At 35.4% G+C, this 16,043-nt stretch overlaps 2 protein-coding genes across 2 annotated transcripts; one reads left to right on the top strand and one right to left on the bottom strand.

Moving 5' to 3' along the window:
* The first annotated feature begins 3,905 nt into the window (after nucleotides 1–3,905).
* LOC130748180 (probable calcium-binding protein CML48) lies at nucleotides 3,906–8,222 on the top strand. The gene is made up of 5 exons (XM_057601344.1): nucleotides 3,906–4,464; nucleotides 4,571–4,617; nucleotides 6,443–6,618; nucleotides 7,256–7,274; nucleotides 7,827–8,222. Exons 1-5 carry the CDS (start codon nucleotides 4,056–4,058, stop codon nucleotides 7,935–7,937), a joined length of 762 nt encoding a protein of 253 aa, XP_057457327.1. The 5' UTR covers nucleotides 3,906–4,055; the 3' UTR covers nucleotides 7,938–8,222.
* Nucleotides 8,223–11,402: 3,180 nt separating this feature from the next.
* On the bottom strand, nucleotides 11,403–15,453 carry LOC130748179 (glucan endo-1,3-beta-glucosidase 14-like). The gene is made up of 4 exons (XM_057601343.1): nucleotides 15,287–15,453; nucleotides 13,894–14,936; nucleotides 13,631–13,740; nucleotides 11,403–11,736 (listed from the first exon to the last, which is right to left on the bottom strand). Exons 1-3 carry the CDS (start codon nucleotides 15,351–15,353, stop codon nucleotides 13,669–13,671), a joined length of 1,182 nt encoding a protein of 393 aa, XP_057457326.1. The 5' UTR covers nucleotides 15,354–15,453; the 3' UTR covers nucleotides 11,403–11,736; nucleotides 13,631–13,668.
* Between the last annotated feature and the right edge of the window lie 590 nt (nucleotides 15,454–16,043).

Raw genomic sequence — 16,043 nt, 5'->3', positions numbered from 1 at the left:
GGTGGTGGTGGCTCTGCTTGAACAAGAAAAACGAGAAGAAAGGGACATTCTAAGACTCTCACCACTCCTTTTCTTCATCTTTTTGATCTAGGGGTCGAGTTAATTTATGGGGTGATGGTTTTCATTTAGGGGGTGGGGGTTTCAGGTAGAGGGTGTTGGATTTCATGGTGGTTGGGGTTATTGGGGTTTGTAGAACTGAAGAGGTTTGGGGGCTTTATGAAATTTCCAATGGAAACTCATAGCTTTCTGGTTCTATTCTGATGGGGTTCGTATGATTACACGGTGGTTGGGTTGTTGAGGCACGAGTTTGATGATTTCACGGTGGCTGAGTTATTGTTCTCCAGAGAGGGTGATGGACTTTTCAGTTCTACCTCAAGAACGATGACAACTTCTTCAACGAGAGTCTGGGGAATGTTTTTGTTTATGGGTCGACTAACTGATGGGGATTTGTCAATGACAGTGTTGTTACTATAATGCTTCTTGTGTTGTTAAAGAAGAATGGAGAGGGCATTGAATCTGGTTGTCACTCTCCTCTCTTCACCACCCATTTTCTCTCCTCTCTAATTCTTTCCTTCGTCTCTTTGTTTTATTCTTTTATTGCAAATCGACAAGTTTTCCTGAACATGCCCAAAATATTTATTGGATTGGGGTTGCTTCAAAGTTTGGATTTTTCTTCATCCTGAAAAACAGGTGTGCTTTTGGGGTTAAGTTTTGATTTTCAAGATTTGGTTGAAGAAGATGGAAGAAGGGGAATGAATTTTATGGGTTTGGTTTAATAAGATGGAAGGAGGAGGTTGAAGATGCATCAGAGGAAATATGAGAATATTTGGGTTGTTTTTTAAGTGAGAATATGAAGATTTTTGTTTAGCCGATGTTTCTGGAATTGATTTTTTCTGGGTAAGATGATGAGGAGGAAGAAGATGATGGAGAGATTGGAGCTTTTCTGATTTGAGAATTTTTGCCAGGGACTAAATTGAAGTTTTTAAGTTTTTCAAAAAAAAATTCAATATTTAAATCCATGTGGAAAGTCCACAGGAGCACATAACGTGCCAAATCACCTTGACTGTTACTGTTCACTGACGAGATCCAAACAAGGGACTAACATGATTGACGTTTTGCAACTTCAGGGACCACGAGCGACATTTCAATAGAATAGGGACCAAAATGCCTAACACCTGTAACTTTAGGGACGAAAATTACCCTTCGCCCATTTGCAAAAGATTAAGTCTATCGTAAACATCTTACTTTCAATCAGAGATCTCGTTCCCTTTCGCGATCATCTAGATGTGATTTTCGATGGTCTTCCAGAGGAATTTAATCCTCTTATGACTCTGGTTTTCAATTAAGGTGTTCCATGCTCTGTGAATGCGGTTGAATATATGATTGTAAGTCACGAAGCTTGTTTGAAACGCGCGAAGAGGAAACAGGTTGGTGAATCGATGATTTCTGCAAATGTGGCACAAGTTAATGTGAATCCCTCAGGTTTATCTCCTTTTGTGCCACAATCCCCTGTTCCTGCTAATTCATATGATTCTCAGTATTCCTCTTATAGTAGAGGTTCACATGAACAGTATCGCAACTTTGGTAGTCAATACAATGGTGATTATCGTGATTCTGGTGATCAATACAATGGTGATTATCGTGGAGAGTATTGTGGTGGTCGCGATGGAGGAAGACGTGGATGTGGTCGCAATGGCAGGTATTCTGTTCAGTGTCAAATTAATATGCTCTAAGTTTGGTCATGATGTATCAATCTGCTACTATCGCAATACTGGTGGTGTTCCAGATCAGTTTGGGAATCCTAGAGCTATGCCTAGCTATTCTCAGCAGTTTGGCTTTCCTGGATTTGTGCCTATAAGTGGTGGTTTTGGTGCCTCTAGCTTCAGCAAGCCTACATCTCAGTCATAGTACTCTCTACAGTTTGCATCTGTAGGTTTACCAGTTTCAGGATCTCATGCTCAACCTAATTCTCAGTATTTTTCAAGTTGGCCCACTCAAAGGACCTTACCCTCTTCTCAGAATCTAGCACATCAACCTTCTCAGAGGCCACCACAATCTTACCTTATTGGTCCACTTGCTAGCCTAGACACAAACTCATTGTTAGGACCAATACCTTCTCAACAACCTCAGGGGTTGTTAACAGGACCAGGATATGTTTGTGGTACAAAAACTTGGTTCCCTAATTATGAAGCAACTCACCATACCACCAATTACTCGGCTCTTTTCTCATACAAAACAATATTGAAGTGCTTCTTCTAGCTCTAAGTTTCTAATAATTATCTATCTTCCTTTTCTTGCTTGGAGCTCCTTCCTCAATAGTAAAAGCCTCATGTATGTCCATCCATGAAGTATCAATTGGCAAGCAATGATCCTCTTTTCACTAATCCACTCATCATCAGACTCAATATCCGATAAGCATCTAATAAGAATCTCTTTTTTCCTCTCTAGCCTTTTTTCTCATCTCAAGTTGAAGATTGTACTTAACAAAGACAAGAGCATTTAATCTTTGTTGTTCTAAGCGGTTTCTTCTCTTGGTATGAATTTGATCAACGACACTCCAGTTTCTTTCACATCCAGTGACACTACAAGTGAGACTCAACACTCTCATTGCTACTTGTTGTAATTTTTTTCCTTCTCCACCAAAACTTTCCCACCAAAGAGCTATCAAATCAAAAGTGAATAAAAATCACAATTATATCTTAGTTGTTATGATTCTTATGAAGTCTCATGAGTATTGATGTGAATTGTTAAAACAATAAAGCTTACTAGGCTGCTTTCTATGCCTAGTGTATATTGTCATGCCCACTCCAAAGAGTCCTTAGCCGCTTTGAATCTCTCAAGTTTTTTTATCCATTTCAACTTTAAGGAATAGGGGACAAGGTGCCAATTCCGATTGGGGGGGGGGGGGGGGGGAACACGTTAAGTTGCCAGTTCCGATCAAAGGAATAGGGGACAAGGTGCTCGACCAACTAATCAGTATTCGCTATTTGCACTAAAGGTAAAGCCTTGAATCTAGCCTACAATCCCTTCTTTATTATCTTATGATATTGCATTCGTCTTTGCTTATATTCAATTTATAGTGACCTGGTAATGCCACATCAACTATTCTCTGCTCGTGGGTATATTAAACCAATGATGTTGACTAGGCCTCAGATCCATATGATCGTAGGTATACATCTGGTTTTCGCATCTTTTTGGTTCCAAACCTAGTGAGTTGGAGTTGAAACAAGCAGACACTTGTAGAAAGATTCACTAAAGATTCCTTATCATACACCTCATGTTTACTATGATAATATGAGTGTTGTGACCTTCACTCACAATCCAGTTTGGCATGCAAGGACTAAGCACATGAAGTTAGATATCTTTTTTGTTAGAGAGAGAGTCCTCAATAAGATTCTCATTGTTACTCATGTTCCCTCTCTTGATCAAGTTTCAGATATTTTCACTGAAACCTTGTCTCCTACCAGATTTGCAACTTGGCAAATTTTCACTTCAACACCCACCTTGAGATTGTGAGGGTATGTTAGAGATATAGTAAGGACTAATTAGTTCTAGTCGATTATAAGTGTTAGTTGAAGCATCACGAGGAAGCTTAGTTACGTTTAGTTATTACTACATTCATTAGGAAAAACTATACTCATGAATGAGCATCTGCCGACCTTTCAAACATGTCACTTACGCCTAGACCAATAGTTTTTAAAGGCGTTTTCTCTTCGTTTTACCATTGTTCTAACGACAAGTAAATAATTAAATCAAAACTGAGCATGTTTGGATTGACATCATTTTAAACTCAAAAAATCTATTAGGATAAACATCAACCCCTTGCCGAATGCCAATATTGACCATCCACACTCCTCGTAATCGCGTTTGAACCTACATTGTCGTGGCGTGTGGGGATTCATATAAAAACGTGTCTGCTTTTCACTCATCGTCCTTCATACCGTTATCATTGTTCCAAACACAGCCTTAAGATTAAGCTCCTTAGCACCGCAATTTGCTACCAAATTACCACCATTGTCTCTCTCCTCTGACTCTTCATTCTCCTGCTTCAAGCTATGTCTTACGGTAGATACAATCCTCAATCTCCGTCTCAATCGTACGCTCCCTCTGCACCTGAGTTACCGGCGTATTCCTCCCCTCCGCCGCACTCCGCCGCTTACACCCAATCTCCATCTCACGCTCCACCGCATTCAAGCTACAATTCTAGTCATGGTTACGGACAAGCTCCACCATCGTCATCTGGTTATCCTCCTTCTTCTTCTGGTGGTGGGTATTCGTCGTTTCCACCAGGGACGCACCCTGAAGTGATTAGGGCTTTTCAGATGGTGGATAGGGATCAGAGTGGCTTCATCGATGAGAAGGAGTTGCAGCAGGTTCTTACCTCCGGGTTTCAGAAATTCAACATTGGGACTATTCGTCTCCTCATGTTTCTCTTCAAGCACCCAAATGAGCCTCTCAGAGTTGGTAACCTAGTTTCCCATATTGCACACTTGCTGCCAAATTCTGTAAATTCTGTTGTTTTTTTTGTTTTGTTGATATCAATTGCTGATGATTACTTGTGTTGTCACAGGTCCTAAGGAATTTGCAGCACTCTGGAATTGCCTTGGACATTGGCGAGTGAGTCTCTTTTTCATTCTTTGTGTATTTTCTGTAGATAAATAGTGGTATTTGCACATTGTTTTCCTGGTACAATTAACTTTTGTGAATCTTTTTGGTTCTGTAATTTGCTTCCCCAGAAGCCAGAAGGGTATTTTTTTTATAGGCAAATGTTAGTTGTTGGTAAATTAGTACAAATTATCACTCCTCAAGGTTCGAACTCTGACCCTTCACCTACAATTACCCTTAGCTCAACCATGTGAGCTACCCATCCCCCAGAAGCCCAGAAGGGGTATAACTTGATTGACTTGCTAAAAGATTCTTCTAAGGCAATTATTGGCATATTTTACTATTAAAATTCCATATCTGACATTAGTTAGGCCTAATTGATTCTGGTTTCTGAACTTTAACTTAGTATTAGAGCCTTTAGTAATCCTAATTGGGCAAGGTGAATGGTTATGGTTCCATTGTTATGCGGGGAACTTCAACATGAAATATGCTGAAGGCATTTTTCTGTAAGCTCGTATATTTTTAATGTGGGAAGGTTCAGTCTAAAAGCACTTAAGCATGTTTTTGTTGAATGCTTTCTGCTCACCAAATAAACTGGAGGCCGACTTCAGGTGGTAGGAATTAGCTGACCTAAGCCGGTCGCTGAGAGTGAGTGTGAATATGATCCCTACTGTGTTCTTCAGTCCTTTCAATGAGTTGGTTGGCTAGTCATCAAGAAATGGGTTTTTGTTATGCTGAGATTTTTTGCCTAATGGAGGAAATATGTCCCTTTGGTTCCTCCCAGCTACAGCTGTCGTAGGATTAGCTCCTCTTGATTTTCTAGCTAGGTTGGCATGGATTAGTTTATTGGATTTGAATGAGTTTTAGGTTTGTCTGGCCCATGATCCAGGAGGGTATACTTTCCTTTCTGAGTTGTCACATTTTGTTAAAGAGGAATCAATTAATGTGAACTTCTATACAGTGCAAAAATATCTTGCATCTTAGCATTCACGTAATATGGATTTCTGGGCTTAATACTATTTGATTGCCATAAGCCATAGCTATTAATAGCGGTTTTCGTTTAATAATTTTGTTAACTATTCACTATACTCTTCATGTACATCCTGACTGAATATCGCAGCAAAAAGGTTACACCTTAACAATGAATTATTTCTTACTAAAGAAAAAAAAAAGGAAACATACAAAATCTGAAAGAAGACAATAATCCACAGCTTACAAATCTTAGGGGCCAGGTTGGAGGTTGAATAACTCTCAAAATTTATTTTGCCTTCTCTCCCCATGTTCTCATCCCACATAACCATCTTGGCAGAAATATTTCTCTCTCCCCCACCTCATGCATAACTATTAACTACCTGACCCTACACCTCCTTAATATTCATCCCTCTATCTCTTCTTCCTGGAGTAAACATTTCATATATGTGTCCCTGACTCAACTGATTAAGAGGTTGGTCTATTTTCTCCTATTGGCCAAGATCTGTATAACTAGTGTTTATCCAATGTACACTATTTTACATTATCTCTAAACAATAGTGTCGTATCATTATAATAACCAAGTGTTTAACATTTTTAGTAAAATCAACTACTTTTAAATAATTGCATTATTCAGTTCACTGACTTTGTAAAAGTGGATCAAGCTTATACCACACTTATTAACTACCTCATCCATGTTGTGGGATGAGCCACTGACTCGTCTTTGCTGCTATAGTGATAACTGATAAGTGATTTGATGTTTTTTTCACCTTTTGCTTGGGTGAACTTCAACAGGAAGTTCAAAGTTTGCGTTTATAGTAGAATTTTATTCCATAATAATGCCTCTGAATTTGTACTTCACTCGCAGGGCATATTTGAGAGATATGATAAAGATAGGAGTGGGAAAATTGATCCATTAGAGCTAAGAGATGCTCTATATGGTATTGGCTATGCTGTACCAGGCTCGGTTCTACAACTTCTGCTTTCAAAGTATAGTGATGGAACTGGTCGGCGGGTTGAACTTGGTTTTGACAGTTTTGTCGAGTAAGTCATTTTCTCTGGTTCTTTCAAGTGCTCATTTTATTCTCTTATTTATTTGAAAGAGTAAACTTTAATTTTGTCCTTCATAGATTTTTGGAGCTTTAAATTGGCCCTTAAAAGATATATACTAATCTGTTTCTCAGATTATGTTTGTATATCTGGTGGAGCGAAATTGAGTAGAATAAGATGAAATGGAATGAAACTGAATAAAGCTACCATTCTACTATTTTGATATTTTTATGATAAAATATAGACAAAAAGAATAGAAAAGGAAAGGTTGGTTCCGTTCATACCTCTCAAATGGTGGGGGATGCATTTCGTTATATTCCTCTTCATTATATCTTACTCTTAATAATCCAAATAGCGGAACATAGTATTATTTTATTTCATTCCAATTCATGTCTATCAATTTAAACAGAGATTTTTCCATATGTGAAAATCGTCAAAAAGACTTAACTGTCTACTGGGACTGACCAAATTGATGTCATGCAATTATAAAAATCATCATTTGGAAACCATATTGATATCACTGATACTTCAAGCACCAAATTGATAATAAGAAATCTTTAAAGGGCCAAATTGGGGTTTACTCTAAATATCCAAGTGTCTCATGTTCTGTTCTGTTCTTGGATGTATGCAGGTGTGGGATGATTATCAAGGTAAAACTCAATGACCTTTTGAATCTACAGACGTGCATCTAATATCTCTATTTTCATTTGCGTTCATTGTTCTTTCTCTCCGTTGATATAAGCATGTTATCTGCTCCTTGTTTTGCTTCAAATAAGTGGTTTAGGACAAACATGTCTATCCTGTTACATTCAAACTCATGGATTATGATCTTCTCATGTCACATGACAGTGTCGTGTGAAACTTTGTATCTCTCTCTCTTCGTATATATTCAGACTGACCTACTTATATAATGGGTATGAAGAGAGAGATAGACACAAAATGTTGACATGGCTTAATGTGAAGTATCCACATGATACAATCTTGATCCTTATGCGCATTGTCTTGATTATGTGACCTGTGATAGGAAATAAACATTAGGGTGGCATTTTATATCCAATAAATTTTTGCGATTTGGAGCATCAGTTGTTCATTTAACTTTGTAGAAATTGGCATTTTCACGGAATTCATGTTCCTATAATTATCCCAGTGTTGCTCCTCTCGTATATATTAGTTACCATCCCAATTACATGTTACATTTTCAGGGTCTGACTGACAAATTCAAGGAGAAGGACACGCGTTATACCGGTTCGGCTACACTTTCATACGACGCCTTTATGTCTATGGTCATTCCTTTCCTTGTATCTTATGACTGAGAAGTGGTGCACATAGTCGAGGTCTCTTGCTTCTTTGTTGTGGCATTCAATTGATTGTTTGATTGTTTTTGAGGTTTAGCTATCACGAAAGTTTTTAGGTGCAGGAGTAGTTGTAGAAAAGAATAATAATAATAAGAGGGTTGGGTTTGTATGTACTATATACTGTGTCGAGTATTTTTTTTTTAGTGTGATTGGTAAGAGTAGTGTGTACGGAAGAGTGTCTGAGTGTGTTTGTATTACTTCAAAAATCATATTTATTAATTATTCTTCTCGGATTGTAGAATACACAGATCTTCAAACAAGCCTTATATTGTAGCTTCTAAAGGGAAGTGATTTTCTTGGATTTCTTATTTAGGAAGCACATGAAAATGATACTTCACTCTAGCAATTCTAGGCTATGGAACTTACAGACTTTTTCAAGTGTTTCCTTAACAAGAAATAACAACATATGCCATTCATCGCACTAATTTTTTTTTGTTAGATCACATAGAATTCTACATATGCCATTCATCATAGAATTCTGTAACAAACAAAGTTGGTGCAATAGCCATTCATTATTTCTTAGATCACACGTTAATAGAATATTTTATTACCTGCTTATTGCTATTCATTTCTATTGTGGGATCATTTTTTTTTCTAAAAAAAGAAAGTTGTTAGCAGCCGGATTTTCCTTGCAGAATTTAAAAATAAATCTGCAAAAGATATAATCTTGTGGGACAGCATGTCATATGCGTTCGGTTGTATGAGGAGTTGAGGACAAATTAGTTAGCTGTCAGCAGCAAAATTTAATTGAAAATAAGAAAAGTTTGACATGATTTTTTAATTCAATTATTTGAAATGAAATTGTCTACGAAATCCAATTTTGGCATTGTAATCTATGTAAACTAGCGTTTTTACCCCGTGCGTTGCACGTGAATATTGACCGCATTATTTAGGCACGTAATAATGAATCGACGATCTCGCAAAAATGAGTATTCAACCAAGCAAAATAACAATGAGTAATTAAGTATCACACAACTTGCAAAATTTGAAAAAAACTTCATATATATTTAATCCTAAATATTTTGTGAAAAACATTTTTAAGATTGTGAAAAACATACTTAAATTTTATGGGCATGGTACATAATTAATTGCAAAAAGTAATTACTTGCAAAACTTTGAATATAATAATTCTTGAATACTATTAAAATAAACCTTGATAAACCCTGTATAAGCTATATTGAGGTTGTGTATATAGACTTAAAATTCTACTGTACTTCTAAAAATAAATTCTATTATATTACGGTTGTGTATATTATCATTAAAAATATTATGAAACAACATTATAAAAATAATCGGAATTGAACAAATTTAATTCCAATTATTTATCATAAATAATCGGTATTATCATGTAATTAATAAATTATTTTAAATGCATTCATAACCATCATTTAATGGGGTACAAAGATACAAAATTATAGGAAAATCTTTTAAGATATTTAATGTGTGTGAGTCTCTCTGGCCGTGACATTTGTCAGTCAGAGAGGTTATAGGAAAATCATATAAGATATTTAATGTGTGTGAGTCTCTCTGGTCGTGACATTTGTCAGTCAGAAAGGGGGGTGTGATAACTTTTATTCTTGTAATATCATGTGTACAATGTCTTTGGATAATGATTTTTTTTAATAGTATATAGATTTTGTTTTAGATTTGTAAATCTCAGAATTTTCATTTATATATTTAACTGGGTATGTAATATTATTTATAAGAAAACTAATATAAGATTTTTTTTTTGAAAGAAAAAAAACTAATATAAGATTGAATGACAACAATAAATTAAACAAGTTCAATTTGATTTTGGGCCATTCTAAATTATGCTATTAGCCGCACCTTGATTTTGAAGAGTCTGCACCTTGATTTTGAAGAGTGATAACCACCCTTTTTCCAAAGTCCAGTTCACAAAAAATTGGAAATAGAAAGAGTAATTTTTAAATGTGAACAAAATACAGCAGATCAGCACACAGGAAATACCATTAGAATTGTGTAGCTGCAAACTGAGTAGAAAACGTATTTGGATTGAGGTTTGCTTCGGCATGCACAATCTTGGTTTTCCATCCTTCTTGAAAACGATCAACATTGACTGAAATGAAGGACAATTCAATGAATTCATATCAAAGCAACATTCAGATATAATGAATATTGCCTTGAGCCTTTAATGCCACCTGTCGCAAGTGATTGCATCTTGTATTCGACCATGCATAACTGCCTCAACCCGATTGCATTATGTATCCAACCATGTATAAATGCCTCAAACCGATTGCGTCCTACACCTAACCACATATGTCCACCAAAACCAAGTGGGTCTATTACTAACCGACTGCGTTTTTGCCGTCATCTGTCTTGACCAAGGTATCTCCATTTACCATGTCTCATCCAAAGTCTGTGACCCTCTAATTAAGGAGTGAGTGTGACGCTCAAAGCCCTCACTATAGTATGCAAACAAACCCCCAACCGCTCGATTAAGCGGCATGCCAGAAGATTTGACGGTTCCCTCTCAATCAACACTCTCTTGAGTGATTTGGTTGGACTCGTCTGATCAAAATTTAAGCAGAGGTTTCGAGTTCGAGTCTCTGTGAATACAGTTGCGTTAAATACTTGATAAGAAGATTTTTTTCGTCTATAGAGGCCCTACCAACTCGAACATAATTGTCTCTGTGAATAATACATGTGGTTTAAATCAATAGAAGAAATATCTCCAATGTTTCCCATTCCCCCAACATATGGTAACACCTTTCTTCAATACCAGTAAAAGTTCTAGGAAACATCATATTTGTAAATTCTAAGTTTGCCTTGCTATTACTTTGTCTGCAACAGTGCAATCCTTTAAGACTTTAAGTAAAGTTTAGTTTTCATTTATTGAAGCTGCTGTTATCATACCTTGTTCTTAACTCAATGTCTATGGTTCCACAAAACCACCTATAGATGACTACAACATTACGCTAGAGCAATCATCCAAGTTAGCTGGTAACCTTTCATTTTCTTAAGTGGGGCATCAATTGATCATTCAAATGATTCCTACAACTTTTTGTTAGCATTTTTTTTTCTTCACAGAAGCCCAAAATTATGAAGAGGTCCACGTGCAAAAATATAAATTAAACTATCTTTTTTTTAGTAGTTTAATTATAATTTCATTATCTTCTCTGCAATCTTAGCTTGCACAAAAATACTTAAAGAATAGCTCCGTCTAGTCTGAACATATGCTAATGCTGTTTGAGATATCTGACTGTAACTAGAACAAAACAGATAACACAATTTCAATTTTTTCAATGTTTTTTTTTGTACTTTTTTGACTTGTGATAATGGTTGCTTGCACGACTAATCTTTTCTTCAATTATTATCTCAACTATTTTGTTCTTAAATTATAAAATAATGATTACTAACTGCCATGAAATAATGGTCTATATTTGTAATATAATACAAAACGAATAAGCAACTTAACAGGTAATCAAGTTTTTCACGAATAAAATTGTTGACAATGGTCGATTTTCTTTTCCATTAACAATATAATTCCTTTTTTGTCTATAAAAAAAAAATCTACTTTCTATATATCAACTCTGTCAAAAAATCACTATTGTATATTACAAATCCAATTTCTGAGCTCTACCTTTGACATTATTGCTAAATTAACTAATCAATAATCATATGAATATTTCTATAGATTAAACAAACTAATCCTTCCGCGAACAATTGCTCCCATGTCTGTGAAACGAGAAGTGCAAGATTTTCCTTCACAATAAAAAGCTCTGCTGCTGCTGTTTCCCTGCAAAGATGGACCAATATTAAGTTATGCAATACTTCTAGTGATTTTAGTCAACTTTTTAACATGTTGAATTGCATGTTTGGATATACGCTGAAAAATTATAATAAAATTAAAATCATAATAAATAGAAGTAACTTTTTTTAGCTTTTGTAACTGTGTACCATGATTTTGATTTCAATAAAAATTTGTACCAAGTATCCAAAGTGTTGGAATATATGAGGATGAACAAAGCACATGTAAAATGTGTTTAAACTTCTAATATTTCTCCAACACAGATGCACCAAGCGGTGCTATTTCCCTGATTTTGAGAACAGTACAAAAAGAAAAGATATTTGCTATGTGAAAATGGAAATACTATATGAAAAGATAAGGATCTTTAATGCGCCACAAACAAGGTGAGGCATGGAAGCAGCTAACAATCACTATTAGAGTCTTGAGATATAAAATGTTTAAGTGGTTGTGTCAATCTGTCAACATCATCATCCCACTTGGACCATGATGATGTAATAGTTCTATAAATCCAATTTCAAAGGCTTACACAAATGTCCTTCTCATGTCCATTTCCTAACAGCCTCCTCCAGCACACTTTATGCGACTCTCATGTTGTGGAATCTTTCCCACACCATGATTTAATGCATGTTTAGAAAACCTCCCATAATTGATTCTGAAGTCAACATTAATTTTAAGGAGAAGCTTTTGTGAGTAGTTTTAGAGTATCAAAATTGATTTTGATCCAAGAAAATCTTATTCTAAACATGCTAATTGCTATTATTGGTCCAACAAAGAAGCATGATTAAAATTATGAACCATGTTCCTTGTTTGAAGTTAGGTTTCCACATTCAGATGCTCGCAACTGCATCCACCTAATGAGGTCTCCTAATTTGCATATCATACCAAACAATAGCTAATGTGACTAATTATTTGACCTTGGAATAGTTCATACAGAGGAATCCTTATTCTACGAGCAGCACATGTTATCACACAATGGTGGAAGATCACTATAATAGAATCTTTTAATTATTTACTCAACAGTTTAGTGTGTTTATATTGCAATTAGTGTACACTATGATAAAATGGTTCTGTTTTGAACATGGGATTTGAAAAATTTGATACACAGTGCAGCCAGCACAGAACAACCCCAATCATGATACTACAAAAGGTCAAGATTCATAAGCTAATCTGGGGATAGAAAGGGTAAAGTGGTGGGAAAAGGGCATGCCACCTTGGGATAAGATTCACAAACATGGAAAAACTTGTAAGGTTTAGTTATCTAGCAGGAGGGGCTTCTTTTTCACTCTGACATGAGCGAATTTGGACTTTTGTATAGCTGAAGACAAGAAGAATTTTATTCAGGGGGAGATGCATTTGCATGATTGCAAGTGGAAGATAAGGTAGGTGGAGACCCATCACCTTATTTTTTTAATGATAAATTAATAAATAATGAAAAAAAGGAAGTTTTCTGCTTAAAGAGATACCAAAACTTTCCCATCATATCATTTTTCGGACTATTGTATTTGGTATGGTACTATTATAAAGTCAAAGAATAACATGAAGGAACCAAATACGCTTTTGAACTTTTTCAGACTATTGTATTTGCTAATTTGCTCTGATATGGTAAATTTGATTCAGAAGTAGTTCAGTAGATGAAATAGTTTGGTTTCATTCTTTTAGTACAACTTTGTAAACCCTTCTACAATTAATTCTTAAACTAAAATCAATTATTGAGAAAAGTTTTTATGAGTAGCTCTTAAGTGTTAAATTTGAATTGTGAGAAAAGAAAATCTGATTAAAAAATGTGCTATTAAAGACCCGTGGCGTCCCAACAAACAAATACTGAAAAAATACACTTGCAAATAAAATATAAAAATCAGGACAAGATAAAAAAAAAATTCACCTTGCACAAGAATGATCTATATGAATTTATTTTCCTGATTATGGTCTTGAAAGCCCCCAAGCAAACATCAAGCATGTGAGTATGTAGATGAGAAAATTAATGGACAAAACCTGCAGATAAACAGCAACTGGAGCATTAGATACATCAACAATTACTCAATCAAATTATAATACACTCAATAGACAAAATAAGAACTAAAGGTAATGAAACTTTTCAATTCACAAAAAAAGTAATTTTTTCAAATTTCTTATGAGTCTACTTACATTTGATTTTGATTCTATAACCATCTGTGGGAGATAACCTGGTGACTGTGATGATGAAATTCCAAGGTTGTAAACTGGGGTGCCATCAGGATAATAAAGACCATAGTTTCTCTCTGAAATAGGACCTGGCTTCATATCTTCATTGAAAAGAGCAAACACAAAAATATCAATTGGAACAGAAGGATTTGCAGGAGTTCCTTGCTTCATCTGAATCCTCTTCAACAAATTACTATTATAAATTCCTGCATTCTCTGGTGTGGCTCCAACCTCATCAGGGTCCCCCTTAGAAGGCCAACCAGTTTCTGAAATCCTGACTTCAACATCTGTATGCCCCAGAGCTTTGATGGCAAAGTGAACAGCATCAATCTGAGCATACAACATGTTATCATAATGCAAATTGGTCATTGGATCAACAGAACCGGAATTTGGCTGAAACAACACATAGCTTAAAGGGATATTTTTTGGGTCTGCCTTGTATGCAAAGAAAGGATAAGCATTAATGAGGAAAGGTGATTTGATCTGAGCATGGAAATCAAGAAGGGGTTGAATATATTGAATCAAGCCTTGACTAAAGGTCCCAGATGAAGGAGGGAATGAATTTGATAAAATGTTGAAAGAATGTGCAGTTGTAACAGTAACTTGCTGTGCTAATCCAAGATTCACAAGTGCATTGTAAACACTTTTCATTGCTGGGAGAAGGTTGATCATGAGATTAGTATCATTGCTATTGTAGACTTCATTCCCCACTGTGATGCAAGTGATTTTGGTCTGTGAAATATAAGGTTGAACATTCTGTTGAACCCAGCTTTGTGCCTTAGAAGGGTCTCTCATGCTCTGAAGATCCTGATTCCCAAGTCCTATGATGAATTCAACATTTGAATTGGCGAATGCTGAGAGAACATTAGGATCAGCATCATAGAGTTTGATTCTGCTGACATTCAAAGAGTTTATAAGAACAGCCACCCGAGAAGGTGGAGGAAGATTGTTAGCTATTTGTCCATAGTTGATTCCAAAATTGTGACCTTGAGTTAGCACACAAAAATCTGAAAACACAAAAATAGAAATATCAGAATGTTTCAGAGACAATCATTCAAAGTTCAAACACCCTTCATTCACAATGCTAAATAGTTAGAAAAAGAACCATTCCCCAAGTCTTGTACCATTACCAATCAAAAATCAACCTCAAACAGAAAAAGAATTTTTTTGAAGGTGAAAGCAAGAGAGCATGGAGAATAGATGCTCAACCCAATGGACAAAATCAGAAAACAAAACTAATGGCTGATTCCTCTGAGCAAACAATGATGATTGAAGCTAAAAGGAATAGTATTCTGAGAGCACAACTAAATTCTTCTATGGAATCATGCAGAAGAATTAGACAAGTTGGTAGTAGTACCTGAAACTGTGAGAATCAGCAATAGCAGTTTGAAGAGGAAGGAGCAACTTGCCATTGCTGATTTCATCACCAAGGAAGACGAACACGGTTGTTCCAAGGTGAGAAATCAAAACCAAAGTTGGACACATAGCAAAGCCTTATCATGTATATATATATATAATCATGAAATCATGTCACGCGCATAACACTGAAATATATATAAAATAAAAACAGAGCAAAGTAAAAACAGAGAAAATCTGTTTGTTTTTATGTGAAAACTGGGGTTGATGCAATTTGGTTTTGTTGTGAGGATTATAATGTCCACTACTTTGCTCACACGTATGACTCTGTTGCCAGATATTAGTCTCTGCCAATTCACCGACATAGTGAGATTTTTATTACTAGATTGTGTTTGGATTTTTATATGAATGTAGTTATGTAGATGGAAGAAAGATTTGTTATTTCAAGAAGTTAATTTTATTGATCATTGTATCTTCCAAGAAAATACACAATAGATTTGATTTTTTTAAATCAAGTCATAAAGAGTGTTTCAAATAGATTTAAATTTTATGTTATCGTAATTTTAGGAATAACTAACATTATTTAATCTGGAAATAAATCGCAACAATGTCTTACAAGAAAAACTAAATCTTAAAAATAAAATATTTCTTCTTAATTGAAGAAATTATAGTTTTCTTTTTACAAGAGGAAAGCTAGCGATTATAGTTTACTATTTAAAACTATATTATATGAATTTAATAAGGAGATGTCTAAAATA

Source organism: Lotus japonicus, chromosome 3 (genome assembly GCF_012489685.1).
Source record: "Lotus japonicus ecotype B-129 chromosome 3, LjGifu_v1.2".
NCBI lineage: Eukaryota > Viridiplantae > Streptophyta > Magnoliopsida > Fabales > Fabaceae > Lotus > Lotus japonicus.
Note: the sequence above shows the minus strand (reverse complement) of the source record. Positions and strands in the feature narration are given on the sequence as shown.

What these genes read in the sequence shown, in the direction of transcription:
- LOC130748180 (XM_057601344.1), top strand. Translation starts at nt 4,056, where the DNA reads ATGTCTTACGGTAGATACAATCCTCAATCTCCGTCTCAATCGTACGCT. An exon ending in AAATGAGCCTCTCAGAGTTG is followed by an intron (nt 4,465 to 4,570) that starts GTAACCTAGTTT and finishes GTGTTGTCACAG; the next exon opens with GTCCTAAGGAATTTGCAGCA. An exon ending in ATTGCCTTGGACATTGGCGA is followed by an intron (nt 4,618 to 6,442) that starts GTGAGTCTCTTT and finishes CTTCACTCGCAG; the next exon opens with GGCATATTTGAGAGATATGA.
- LOC130748179 (XM_057601343.1), bottom strand. Translation starts at nt 15,353, where the DNA reads ATGAAATCAGCAATGGCAAGTTGCTCCTTCCTCTTCAAACTGCTATTG. An exon ending in GCTGATTCTCACAGTTTCAG is followed by an intron (nt 14,937 to 15,286) that starts GTACTACTACCA and finishes TTGTGTTTTCAG; the next exon opens with ATTTTTGTGTGCTAACTCAA. An exon ending in TTATAGAATCAAAATCAAAT is followed by an intron (nt 13,741 to 13,893) that starts GTAAGTAGACTC and finishes GTTTATCTGCAG; the next exon opens with GTTTTGTCCATTAATTTTCT.